Below are 14,035 nucleotides of genomic sequence, written 5' to 3' on the forward strand. Positions count from 1 at the left end.
TCAACCATGTTATCGTTCGTTGTAGTTTACTCCGTAGCACTCCGAGTGTCGCTATTGACTAACGTAGTGCATTTACTCTCACCACCCCACCCACTGTTGGAATATTTAAATCGTACTGTGAAGCAAGCCATACCCTGACGGTGTGATGAACCAAGCACAGTGTGCATTTGTGCTATCTGGGATATTACTATTTTAGTGCTTTACGGAAGACTGTATTTTACTTTGTTTAACCCACACGGACTAACAGCATTGATAAATCGATTAACGACATGAGAGCAGAAATCAGTGGTTTCTTGGTTCCAAATAAAATGCTGTGGATGGCATTTTTTATCACCGGGTTTTGCGGCAGTCATGGCGATCTTAGCTATTCAATTCCAGAGGAAATGAAACGAGGAGCTGTGGTCGGAAATATAGCAAAGGATCTCGGACTCGATGCAAGAGGACTGTCGCAGCGCAGTGCTCGAATAGACTTGAATGGTAACCGCAAAAGGTTTTTTGAATTGAATATCGAGACAGGTGAACTAGTGATTTCTGAAAGGATTGACAGAGAGGAAATATGTGGCTCGAAATCGTCGTGCATTTTGAAATATGAATTAGTCTTGGAAAAGCCTTTGGAGTTACATGGAATCTTAGTGCAAATCCAGGATATAAATGACAACTCACCTCACTTTCCAAACGATGACATTAAACTGTCAATTCCAGAATCAGCGGATAAAGGCGCACGCTTTCCTTTGGATGTGGCCCAGGACTCTGATGTGGGTAGAAACGGAATTAAAAGCTATTCGCTGGAGAAGAATGATCATTTCAGTTTAGCAGTACAGACTAATTCCGATGGTGAGAAATACAGCGGACTGGTTTTAGACAAAGAGCTCGACCGTGAAGAACAGCAGGAGCTGACGTTGTTGCTTACTGCTGTTGACGGAGGCTCTCCTCAGAAATCTGGTAGTGCAACGATACACGTCACTGTCTTGGACACTAACGATAACCTACCAATATTTAGTCAGCTTGTTTATAAAGTCAGTCTACCTGAAAATTCTGCCTTAGGCACCACGGTTCTTTGTGTTACTGCCACTGATGCAGATGAAGGAGCTAATGGCGAAGTCACCTATGAATTTAGCCTCATATCCAGTAAAGCAGCCAAACTCTTTACAATGGATACAATTACAGGAGAGATAAGAGTAGCCGGACCAATAGACTTTGAGGATGAACCTGATTATGAAATCAGAGTTCAGGCAAAAGATGGCTTTGGTTTAGCCTCAATTGCAAAAGTTATTGTAGATATAACTGATGTAAATGATAATGCACCGGTAATTAACGTTAAATCATTGAACAATCTTATTCCTGAAAATGCTGCACCTGGTACAGAGGTGGGCATTATTCATGTGCAGGATGAAGACTCAGAGGGAAATAGTCAAGTGCATTGCACCATTCAACAAAATGTTCCTTTTAAATTAACTCCATCAATTAAAAAGTATTACTCCCTTGTAACTACAAGCGAATTAGACCGTGAACAGATCACGGGTTACAATATAACTCTGATAGCTACTGATGAAGGCTCTCCACCACTGTCTTCTTTTAAGACAATTCATCTATCTGTAGCTGATGTAAATGATAATCCACCTGTATTTGATGAGCAGTCCTACAGCGCATATGTGACTGAGAATAACAAGCCTGGCTCCTCTGTCTGTTCTGTTACTGCGAGAGATCCAGACTGGAGACAGAATGGCACAGTGTTCTACTCTCTGTTGCCCAGTGAGGTCAACGGTGTTCCGGTCTCCTCATATTTATCCATTAATGGAGACACAGGGATGATCCATGCTGTGAGGCCCTTTGACTATGAGCAGTTCAGAAGCTTCAAAGTTCAGGTTGTAGCCAGAGACAATGGTTCTCCTCCACTCAGCAGCAACGTGACTGTGAGTGTGTTCATAACAGATGAGAATGATAACTCTCCTCAGATATTATACCCTACTCCAGAAGGAAACTCCTTCATGACTGAGATGGTTCCTAAAGCTGCTCTTTCTGGCTCGCTGGTCTCCAAAGTGATCACTGTTGATGCTGACTCTGGACAGAATGCGTGGCTGTCATATCAGATCGTCAAGTCGACTGATCCGGGACTTTTCACTATTGGTCTCCACAGTGGAGAGATCAGGGCTCAGAGGGACATTTCTGAATCTGACAGCATGAAGCAGAACCTTGTGATCTCAGTGAAAGATAACGGACAGCCCTCTCTCTCTACGACCTGTGCCGTATATTTACTCATCTCTGATAACTTGGCTGAAGTTCCTGAACTAAAAGACATGTCTTATGAGGAGAACAATTCTAAACTCACATCTTATCTGATCATTGCTCTGGTGTCTGTTTCTACCTTTTTCCTCACTTTCATCATTCTGATTATTTCTGTGAGGCTTTGCCGTAAGACAAAGCCCAGGCTGTTGTTTGATGGAACAGTAGCCATTCCCAGTGCATATTTACCTCCTCATTATGCAGAGGTTGATGGAACTGGAACGCTCCGCAGCACTTACAACTATGACGCCTATATGACCACAGGGTCCCGTACCAGTGACTTCAAGTTTGTTCAATCTTACAATGACAACACTCTGTCTGCTGGAAATACACTACAGAAGAACCCGCATGACAATAGCGACTTCCTTGACTTCATTGATAATGGATCAAAGTCCTCCACTCTGGTAAAAACTGTTATACACCCTTAAACAAGTTACTTTCATACAATTGAACATCCTTTACTTTAAAATAATAGTTTCTAAATACCTCAAATTGGCATCTGAAAGGTATGTAGTATGATGGCAGCAATTTAGGTGCCTTTGCCGTATCAGTGAGGGGCAGCATCAGTAATCATAAAGTCTTCTCCCCATGCTTTTGGCTCTGATTTACCTCATATAGCTAAGTTTCACTATGGCTATTATGTCTAATGAGCGTGCTCAGTGTACTCAAGTAGGCCATGTCAGATCATTGTTTGTTTTTAATGAAAATAAACGGTGTTGCTGGGCTAGATTTCTCTTTTGGTACCTCAGCTTATTTTGGGTTTTCAACTATTCTTCAAAGTCTTATAATTTAACAGGACCGTTTTATTATTTCAAATATTTAACCCATGGAGAAGATGAGCCTATGTGTTGACACATGTATGCCATAATGAGATTGGAAGATTTGTGTAGACTGTTTAAAATGTTGGATTTAATATTGATGGGCACAATTGCATATACTTCCAAGCAGTGCTGGTATGACGTCATGCAAAGCTGGGTTTTCAGTGTTTAAACTGTATGGCTATTCATTTAGTTATAAAATCCTTCTTATCAGTGGTGTAGTCCAGGGTATACGCAGGTATACAGAGTATACCCACTTATTATTCAGTCAGCATTGCGTTTAACCACTTCTCAAAACAGGGCGTTTATCCTGTGCTGTATGGGCTGCTTACAAAAAAAAAAGAGTGTACCCACTTCTCCAGGGACCACTACACCACTGCCTCTTATTATGTAGTATTGCGTATGTAGCCATGGATTAATTGTGTAATGCATGATTTTGTGTATTTCCGTACCTACTGTTCTTCTCTAGGACATATTCCTCACCTTAGTTTGATGTGATTGCCTTTTCTAATCTACTTTTTTTGGATGCCCCCATATAGACTATCTACAAATGCTTAGATTATAAACAAACTATCTGTTGTTATTCTTTTAAATACAATATATACGTAAGGTTAGGGATTGGGTTTGGGTTTGATTAAGGTTGTGTTCAGTGAACAATCAGAAAGACTGAACTTGAATATGCACAAACTCTTTTTTAAAGTTCCTGTAGGTGGACTATCCAAATAGTGTTACCCCCATTTTCATTGCAAATCGGCTTGAATGTGCACAACATATTGAAGGGAAGGGAGTGTTCTCTTACATAACTTAGGGTTATACATGGCATGGATTTGTTTTAGTGCTATAACCTACAGTATACATGTTTATTCCATTCTGTTTATCTTTGAGTGGGTTGTTTTTTAGATCCACCTTTGTTGACAATTGCAAAGGATGCATTTTTTATATATATTTATGATTATTTAGAGAGCCAAGGTCTTTTTGTTGTGGCTGTATCACACTAATTGTGTTCTACCATGTTTGGCAACTAGGCCAAACATTACAATGTGTGATCTTTTCACGCTTTTATTCATGGAGCAGAGTGAAGTCATGTGAAGTTGTTTGCTGTTTGGTTAGATGGGAGATACAGTGCAGACCATGAAACATGTGTGTTTTTGTTTTAAGACGGACTGGCTTGGAAAGACTACATTTGTCAATAAGGATGTGAATAAGTCTATTCTGAAGCAGCCATTTATGGGCTGACACTATCCACCATAGCAGCATACAAACTCAAATCTCCAGATGTGCTATTGCTCTCATGAAAGTGAAAGCCACCACTCACCTTGTCGATAGAAATACAGTTTAAGTCAAGGCACTGGCAGATTACATTGTTTTATTTATTGGGCACTTTGATGGGAAACATATTAAAGATGTTAAGATTCATACTTTACTTCATAAATGTTTGTGTATATGCCTGTATTATATTGGCATGCATAGCTTAAATATCAGAGGAGTGAGGAAAACAGAAATGTCTGTTACAGCTGTGTGCGCCTCTGGTCTCTGCTGTTCTAGTGTTTAATGAGATAGGATCAGGTAGAGTCAGACAGATTGTTTCTGATGTTTCCAGTAGAAACAATAAAGTAGGCTGTATCAATACGCTTAAGTCCAGTACAGTTGATTCAATAGACCATGGGGAACATTGACTTACCTTCACATCATAATTCAAGACCTATAATAACCTATATCCAATCCATCTATTTAATTCACATGTTTCAAATGTTCCTTGAGGTAAAGCTCTCTATTTAAAAAAGCCAGTGTCTTTCATAAATGTCTCTGTGCTTTGATGCACAACACAATGCACTGTCCACTGAGCTGGAAAGGCAAAACATTCCAAATCATCATTTGGTCACCATATATGAATACATACAGGGTTCATACTTGTATACTTAAAAACTTGTTCTAAAATGTTGTTTAAAATGAGAAAGAGAGAGAGAGAAAGACAGAGAGACCCCAAGATGTTCAACCATGTTATCGTTCGTTGTAGTTTACTCCGTAGCACTCCGAGTGTCGCTATTGACTAACGTAGTGAATTTACTCTCACCACCCCACCCACTGTTGGAATATTTAAATCGTAAATACTGTGAAGCAAGCCCTACCCTGGCGTTGTGATGAGCCAAACACAGTGTGCATTTGTGCTATCTGGGATATTACTATTTTAGTGCTTTACCAAAGACTGTATTTTACTTTTTTTTAACCCACACGGACTAACAGCATTGATACATCGACTATCGACATGAGAGCAGAAATCAGTGGTTTCTTGGTTCCAAATAGAATGCTTTGGATGGTATTTTTCAGTCTCAGATTTTGCTGCAGTAATGGCGATCTAACATATTCGATTCCAGAGGAGATGAAACAAGGAACTGTGGTTGGAAATATAGCAAAGGATCTCGGATTGGATGGCAGGGGATTATCAATGCGCAATGCTCGAATTGATTTGAAAGGCAGTCGAAAACGGTATTGTGATCTAAATGTCCAGACAGGTGAACTAACTATTGCTGAAAAAATTGATAGGGAGGAAATGTGTGGATCAAAAATAGTGTGTTCGTTGAAATACGAATTAGTCATGGAAAATCCACTGGAGTTACATAGAATCTTATTGCAAATTCAGGATATAAATGACAACTCACCTAGTTTTCCAACCGATGAAATTAAACTGTCGATTCCAGAATCAGCTGTAAAGGGCGCACGCTTTTCCTTGGACATGGCGAAAGACTCGGATGTGGGTAGAAACCGCGTTCAAAGCTATACATTGGCTAAGAATGACTATTTCAGTTTATCTCTTCATTCTAATGCTGATGGAGTGAAATACAGCGAATTGGTTTTAGACAAAGAGCTCGACCGTGAACAGCAGCAGGAGATGTCGTTGTTGCTTACCGCTATAGATGGAGGCTCTCCTCAGAGATCGGGAAGTGCAATGATACACGTCACTGTCTTGGACATTAACGATAATCGACCTGTATTCAGTCAACCAGTTTATAAAGTCAGTCTATCTGAAAACTCCCCTTTAGAAACTCTGGTTGTCACCACAAGTGCTATAGACGCAGATGAAGGCATCAACGGGGAGGTCACTTATGTATTTAGCCTTATATCTGACAAAGCAGACAGACTTTTTACAATAGATAAGGTTAGTGGAGAGATCAAAGTAGCTGGACCAATAGACTTTGAAGACGAGACTGATTATGAAATAACAGTTCAAGCTAAGGATGGCGTTGGTTTAGCCTCAAGTGCAAAAGTCATTATTGATATAACTGACGTGAATGACAATGCACCTGTAATTTATGTTAAATCTTTGAAAAACCCAGTTCCTGAAAATGCTGCACCTGGTACAGAGGTGGGCATTATTAATGTGCAGGATGAAGACTCAGAGGGAAACCGCCAGGTGCGTTGCACTATTCAGCAAAATGTGCCTTTTAAGTTAAATCCATCTATTGAAAACTACTATTCCCTGGTTACAACAGGTGAATTAGACCGTGAACAGATCTCAAACTATAATATAACTCTCACGGCCACTGATGAAGGCAATCCACCACTGTCATCCTCCAAGACAATCCAGTTATCTGTATCTGATGTAAATGATAATCCACCTATATTTGCGGAGCAGTCTTACAACACATATGTGATTGAAAATAACAAGCCTGGCTCCTCTGTCTGTTCTGTTACTGCGAGAGACCCAGACTGGAGACAGAATGGCACAGTGTTCTACTCTCTGTTGCCCAGTGAGGTCAATGGTGTTCCGGTCTCCTCATATTTATCCATTAATGGAGACACAGGTGTGATCCATGCTGTGAGGCCCTTTGACTATGAGCAGTTCAGAAGCTTCAAAGTTCAGGTTGTAGCCAGAGACAATGGTTCTCCTCCACTCAGCAGCAACGTGACTGTGAGTGTGTTCATAACAGATGAGAATGATAACTCTCCTCAGATATTATACCCTACTCCAGAAGGAAACTCCTTCATGACTGAGATGGTTCCTAAAGCTGCTCTTTCTGGCTCGCTGGTCTCCAAAGTGATCGCTGTTGATGCTGACTCTGGACAGAACGCGTGGCTGTCATATCAGATTGTGAAGTCGACTGATCCGGGACTTTTCACTATTGGTCTCCACAGTGGAGAGATCAGGGCTCAGAGGGACATTTCTGAATCTGACAGCATGAAGCAGAACCTTGTGATCTCAGTGAAAGATAACGGACAGCCCTCTCTCTCTACAACCTGTGCCGTATATTTACTCATCTCTGATAACTTGGCTGAAGTTCCTGAACTGAAAGACATGTCTTTTGAGGAGAACAATTCTAAACTCACATCTTATCTGATCATTGCTCTGGTGTCTGTTTCAACATTCTTTTTCACTTTCATTATCCTAATTGTGTCACTGAGGATTTGTCGGTGGCAAAAACCTAGACTGTTGTTTGATGGAGCAGTAGCCATTCCCAGTGCATATTTACCTCCTCATTATGCAGATGTTGATGGAACTGGAACTCTCCGCAGCACTTACAACTATGACGCCTATATGACCACAGGCTCCCGTACCAGTGACTTCAAGTTTGTCAGCTCTTACAATGATAACACTCTGTCTGCTGGAAATACACTACAGAAGAACCCACATGACAACAGTGACTGTCTTGATTTCACAGATGTTGGATCAAAGTTTTCTACTCTGGTAAACAGTCCCTTTAGTAGTTTCACATCTATATGCATAACATGACATATGATTAGCCTAAATATACTTGTAGTTTTTTATCCCAGCTATTTAGCATCCTGACTGTTGGCTTTCTCTTAACCTAAATTATATGAAATAATGTTATCAATTTTTTAACCAAAATCAAGTGAAAATCCTTCAGGGAATATGTCAGGTCTTCTTAAAGGAGAGATAATAATAGTGAGGTTAAAACTGGGGTTGTTGTCTTATTTGGTCGTTTTAACTACTAATAATGTTTTGGAGGTCGGAGCGGTGATTGAGGTCATGATAAGTTGGTGAAAAGTGCAGTGTGTTTTCGTGATCTTGTGGTACTAGTCTATATAATGTCATATTACACGTATGTGGATCATTCTGAGATCCAACCCCTTTCTTAAGTTTGGAAAGGGAAACAAATTGAACAGTATGCACACCACTGGCTCTGAATATTTAGATTTAGAGGAAATGGATGATTAGGATTGATTCTCTTCCATGCAGTAGCTGTGTCTGTTTTGCAATGTTAGCAATGAATGTGATTTTCTGTGAAGCAGGTTGTAAATCACAGACTCATTTGTTGCCTTGTTTTTGAGGAGTGGTTGCTGTAAAGGTGACTGTGAAGGATGTCGCTAATATGTATCTTAGGTGGGGCAGTTTGTAGTGGTTTGTATATTTTGTGCCATGCTCGTTTTGTCAGACTGCCATAATCAGTTCAAGGCAAATGACTGGTCTGGTTAACTGTTAAGGGTGCTTTTCTCAATCTATGCTGACTTCCACTCGCATGTAATTTCCATCAAACTCTCTTTTCAACTTTGTTCAAAGTAATATATAAACAGGTAATACTGAGATACCTGTTAAGGCTGCACTATAGTAATACTTTTGCTGGAGTTGCTGGTTCTCTATTTATGGGTTTGTTATTCAGGCAGTTGTGAAAGTGTCCAAAGACTTTCTCTGGCTGTGGTTCTTTGCATCACACCATATATACTGACACCATTCAACTGTACTGTCTACTGGGCAGCTAGCTACATTAGTATCCGTATACAAAAATGGAATCTCACACAGGGGATACATTGGCATTCTATAGGGGATACATTAGATTTCGTTGGCAAGTGAAAGCCATCCCTTTAGCCTGACAGTAGTTGAATAAATGCATGAGAAATTAAATAGGACCAAAAGAGAAGCTGAATGAAGTGAATCTGGTTCTGATCTGTCAGAAATCAGGCACTTCTGTGCCATATTACTGCCAAGTCCATTGCAGAGTCAACTACTGGAAATGTTTAGAGGCAGATGTCCTGCATATATCTGGCATTCCCCTCTCTAACAGTACATTTTAACAGTAAAGTCTGGCTGTACAAACATCAGTTAGGTTCATCCTTGCTCAGCCAGCATTTAAAATCATGTTAAACCGAAAAACTGTCAGTCATTAACAATCTAGATCTAGACATTTTGAAATTAAGTTAATTTACTGTGTCTTGGGTATACCATTGCCACAACCTGTATTTTAAGTATCTTACTGTAGTTCACTCTTTTGAAAGGCTGTAAGAGTATACCAAAGAGACTACATTAATGTGTATGTGAATGTGGCACGGAAACATTTTCAACAATATCTATGTATCAGAAGCTTTCGTCCCAAAAACTTTACATCATTACGGTACAGCAATTGTATGCATCAGTAAGACTGATGAGTGCCTCTTGTAATATCTTGTGAAATCAAGTTAACTGGAGGAACAATTTTTCTGCTATCAAAGAAATGTGTGAAGTAACCATATAATTGTTTTGTTGAAAACACATTTTAGTGCAATGCTGAATTAATCTTACAGTTTACTCACTCATACTAAATCCCACCATTCCCTTAAGTGTGTGTATATCACCTGAAAGGGGTGCTAAATTACAAACATTTATTCTACACACATACCCACAAAAGACATATGATTTAGATGATTTTACAGTGTGTGTGGTTTGTTTTATTATAATGTTTTGAGACCAGGTACAGAATAATTTGGGGTGTTTGCACAGTACAGTCTTTTTCTATTTGACACCATACGCAGATTTTCATCTGGTTTCTTGTAGTTTTATTAGAGTACTCCGGGTGTCGCCATCGACCAACGTTGGACACTTTAAACCCCATCTCCACCCTCTGTTGTAATATTTAAATCCAAAATGCACAGAGGCAAACCATACCATACGTTGTGGTGAACAAGACCGGGTGTGCATTACTCTGCAGTTTTGGATATCAACATTCTTTTGTACTCGTTAACGTTTTGGTGTTCCTGCTGCCGAACACATACGCCTATACTGAGATGGAGACAGGATTCAGTTCATTCTTGTTTCCAAATGGAATGCTATGGGTGGCGTTTTTGATCATCGGATTTCGAGGGAGTCATGGCGATTTTACCTATTCAATACCAGAAGAGATGAAACGAGGAGCTGTGGTTGGAAATATAGCGAAAGATCTCGGACTCGCTGCCCGAGGATTATCACTGCGGAATGCCCTTATAGATCTGAAGGGTAGTCGCAAACGGTATTGCGAATTAAATGCCCAGACAGGTCAACTGATGATTGCTGAAAGAATAGACAGGGAAGAAATATGCAGCTCGAAAACTCCATGCTCTTTAAAATATGAATTACTATTAGAAAACCCATTGGAGCTGCATAACATATTATTGCAAATTCAGGATATAAATGATAACTCACCTCAGTTCCCTAACGATGAAATTAAATTGTTAATTCCAGAATCAGCGGATAAAGGCGCACGCTTTCCTTTGGATGTTGCGCATGACTCGGATGTAGGTAAAAACAGCATTCAAAGCTATTCGCTTGAAAAGAACGACCATTTCACGTTATCAGTGCAGTCTAATTCCGATGGAGTGAAATACAGCGAATTGGTGTTAGACAAAGAACTGGACCGTGAACAGCAGCACGACCTGTCGTTGTTGCTTACCGCTATAGATGGAGGCCCTCCTCAGAGATCGGGTAGTGTAACGATACACGTCACGATCTTGGATGTTAACGATAACCTACCGGTATTCAGTCAACCCCTTTACCAAGTCAGTCTACCTGAAAACTCCCCTTTAGGTACTTCAGTTATAACTGTAAGTGCCACAGATGCAGATGAAGGAGCAAATGGACAAGTCACTTATGAATTCAGTCTCCTAGCCGGTAAAGTAGCAAAACTCTTTACAATACATAAGGTGACAGGAGAGATTACAGTATCTGGGCAAATAGATTTTGAGGAGGAGAGTCATTATGAAATCAGAGTTCAGGCAAAGGATGGCTCAGGTTTGGCCTCAAGTGCAAAAATTGTTATAGATGTGAGTGATGTGAATGATAATGCACCAGTGATTAATATTAAATCATTGAAAAATCTAATTCCTGAAAATGCTGCTCCTGGTACAGAGGTAGGCATTATTAATGTGCAGGATGAAGACTCAGAGGGCAACCGCCAGGTGCGCTGCACTATTCAACAAAATGTTCCCTTTAAGTTAAATCCATCTATTGAAAACTACTATTCCCTGGTCACAACAGGTGAATTGGACCGTGAACAGATCACAGACTATAATATAACTCTCATAGCCACTGACGAAGGCAATCCACCATTGTCATCATCCAAGACTGTACACCTCTCTGTATCTGATGTAAATGATAACCCACCTGTATTTGAGGAGCAGTCTTACAGTGCATATGTGACTGAGAATAACAAGCCTGGCTCCTCTGTCTGTTCTGTTACTGCGAGAGATCCAGACTGGAGACAGAATGGCACAGTGTTCTACTCTCTGTTGCCCAGTGAGGTCAATGGTGTTCCGGTCTCCTCATATTTATCCATTAATGGAGACACAGGGGTGATCCATGCTGTGAGGGCCTTTGACTATGAGCAGTTCAGAAGCTTCAAAGTTCAGGTTGTAGCCAGAGACAATGGTTCTCCTCCACTCAGCAGCAACGTGACTGTGAGTGTGTTCATAACAGATGAGAATGATAACTCTCCTCAGATATTATACCCTACTCCAGAAGGAAACTCCTTCATGACTGAGATGGTTCCTAAAGCTGCTCTTTCTGGCTCGCTGGTCTCCAAAGTGATCGCTGTTGATGCTGACTCTGGACAGAATGCGTGGCTGTCATATCAGATTGTGAAGTCGACTGATCCGGGACTTTTCACTATTGGTCTCCACAGTGGAGAGATCAGGGCTCAGAGGGACATTTCTGAATCTGACAGCATGAAACAGAACCTTGTTATCTCAGTGAAAGATAACGGACAACCCTCTCTCTCTACAACCTGTGCCGTATATTTACTCATCTCTGATAACTTGGCTGAAGTTCCTGAACTAAAAGACATGTCTTATGAGGAGAGCAATTCAAAACTCACATCTTATCTGATCATTGCTCTGGTGTCTGTTTCTACCTTTTTCCTCACTTTCATCATCCTGATCATTGCTGTGAGGTTGTGTCATAGGAGGAAGCCCAGACTGTTGTTTGATGGAGCAGTAGCCATTCCCAGTGCATATTTACCTCCAAACTATGCAGACATTGATGGAACTGGGACTCTCCGTAGTGCTTATAATTACGATGCCTATATGACTACGGGGTCTCGTACCAGCGACTTCAAGTTTGTCAGCTCTTATAATGACAACACACTGTTTGCCGGTAACACCTTACCAAAGAATCCAGGGCAGAGTAGTGAATGTCTTGACTTCACTGGATCGAAATGCTCCACTCTGGTAATTATTTCCATAATACTTTTTCCTTTTATTTTGCGAATTGAGCTCAAAGCAATGTTCCTATTATTATTACTATTTTATATTATTATCACACAAGGACAGTAGATCCATATTGGCTTTAAAGTTGTAAACACAGATATAATGTAATATAATACTATTTCCATCATATTGTCATAAAAGAGGTGTACATACTGTAAGTGCATTTAGGTGGATGTCAGTGTGTCTGGACTAGATAGGAATGAGTATATTATAAAGTCAGATGTATAATGCAGGATGCACATTTTTTTTAATGGACTTGAAGTGGCACGTTATCATCTAAACCTCACCAACTTTCACAGTTTCATAAACATTCCAAAACATATAACTCAAAGATGACTAGCTATAGACTTATCTGTATTATGGCATGGCATCATTACTCAGTATTATGGCATTTTAATGTATTTTTCTTAAATACATATGTTGAAGCTTTAACAGACTTAATAACATTTGTCTTCTGTTGGGAACAGTGGCTTGGAATTTCAACATAAACACTAAGCACTGCTGGACAGACACAGCACATTGTCTATTTTAGTATTTCTTTGTCTTACTCCAAATCTAAACCCAACAAGCTTGTGACTTTAAGTTCATGTTTTGTCATCAATTATTTTGTAAAAGTGAAGATAGTTGTGTACTCTTGTGGAACAGTGCTGTGGGTTGGCATACGACCGCTATTTAATCTTACTAATTTGCCTTTCTTTTTTTGTTGTTGAGTATAGCATGCCTTTAGAATCTGTGTTAAGCCAAAGGAGAAATTAGCATAGGATCAGTTCCTGATTCAGGGGAAAGCATAACAATACATTTTGCCACAAATCTGCTTTCACAGAGATATATTCCATTGTGAAGAAAATTAACTTGATCCTAGTGTATAAGTGAATTAATTAATAATACTTGTTTTATATAGTTAGAAATGCAATCCTGCTACTCTTTATATTATAGTCGTTTTTGTTGTAAAGTAGTGGTGCTATTTAGCAAAGGAAGAGCGTAGTCACCCAACCCAAACTTGAACCAAAGTCTACAGGGTGCCAAACATGCACTCTTACCGCAACGCCAGAACAGGTTGAATGCACAGCAGTCAGAGCACATCTGTAGTGACGACACATCGTCACATGCTATAAGTGGCAGATAGATCCAGGCATGTATGTGTCTTCTGGCTGTGTGTCTGCAGTAATATTGTCCACATGTGGTAAAGTAATAGCAACAGTTCATATTAGAATTAACAACTGGCTTAATAATATGTATTACATGTTCCATTTTTCGAAAATCACACAGATGCAGTTTCGCAAACAATGTGTGATATTTTGAATGTAATGATTAAAGTTGATGCCCACTTTTCTCATCTCCCACTGTAGTTGCCTAACAGAACTCTGAGTGTCGCCATAGACCGGCTTAGTTTCATAAGTGTTACAGTTCCACCCACTGGAATCATATTTAAATTGATATAGGCCTCCACTGCACGTCAGTTCATCGCGAAAGCTGGAAGACTAAAT

At 40.0% G+C, this 14,035-nt stretch overlaps 3 protein-coding genes across 3 annotated transcripts in view; all 3 read left to right on the forward strand.

Annotated features, from left to right (window-relative positions):
- LOC308364290 (protocadherin gamma-A11-like) overlaps positions 1-14,035 on the forward strand; it is a gene marked incomplete at its 5' end in the record, with an annotated part of 212,701 nt that overhangs the window by 107,174 nt on the left and 91,492 nt on the right. The gene's annotated exons all lie outside the window — the stretch shown is intronic.
- On the forward strand, positions 384-13,905 carry LOC308365699 (protocadherin gamma-A11-like; the record flags this gene model as incomplete). Its single annotated transcript, XM_080839218.1, has 3 exons — positions 384-759; positions 10,588-12,435; positions 13,898-13,905. 3 exons carry the CDS (start codon positions 384-386, stop codon positions 13,903-13,905), a joined length of 2,232 nt encoding a protein of 743 aa, XP_080695344.1.
- LOC308365763 (protocadherin gamma-A11-like) lies at positions 5,368-7,830 on the forward strand (the record flags this gene model as incomplete). The annotated part of the gene is made up of 1 exon (XM_080839351.1): positions 5,368-7,830. One exon carries the CDS (start codon positions 5,368-5,370, stop codon positions 7,828-7,830), a length of 2,463 nt encoding a protein of 820 aa, XP_080695477.1.

Source organism: Sprattus sprattus (genome assembly GCF_963457725.1).
Source record: "Sprattus sprattus genome assembly, chromosome: 1".
NCBI lineage: Eukaryota > Metazoa > Chordata > Actinopteri > Clupeiformes > Clupeidae > Sprattus > Sprattus sprattus.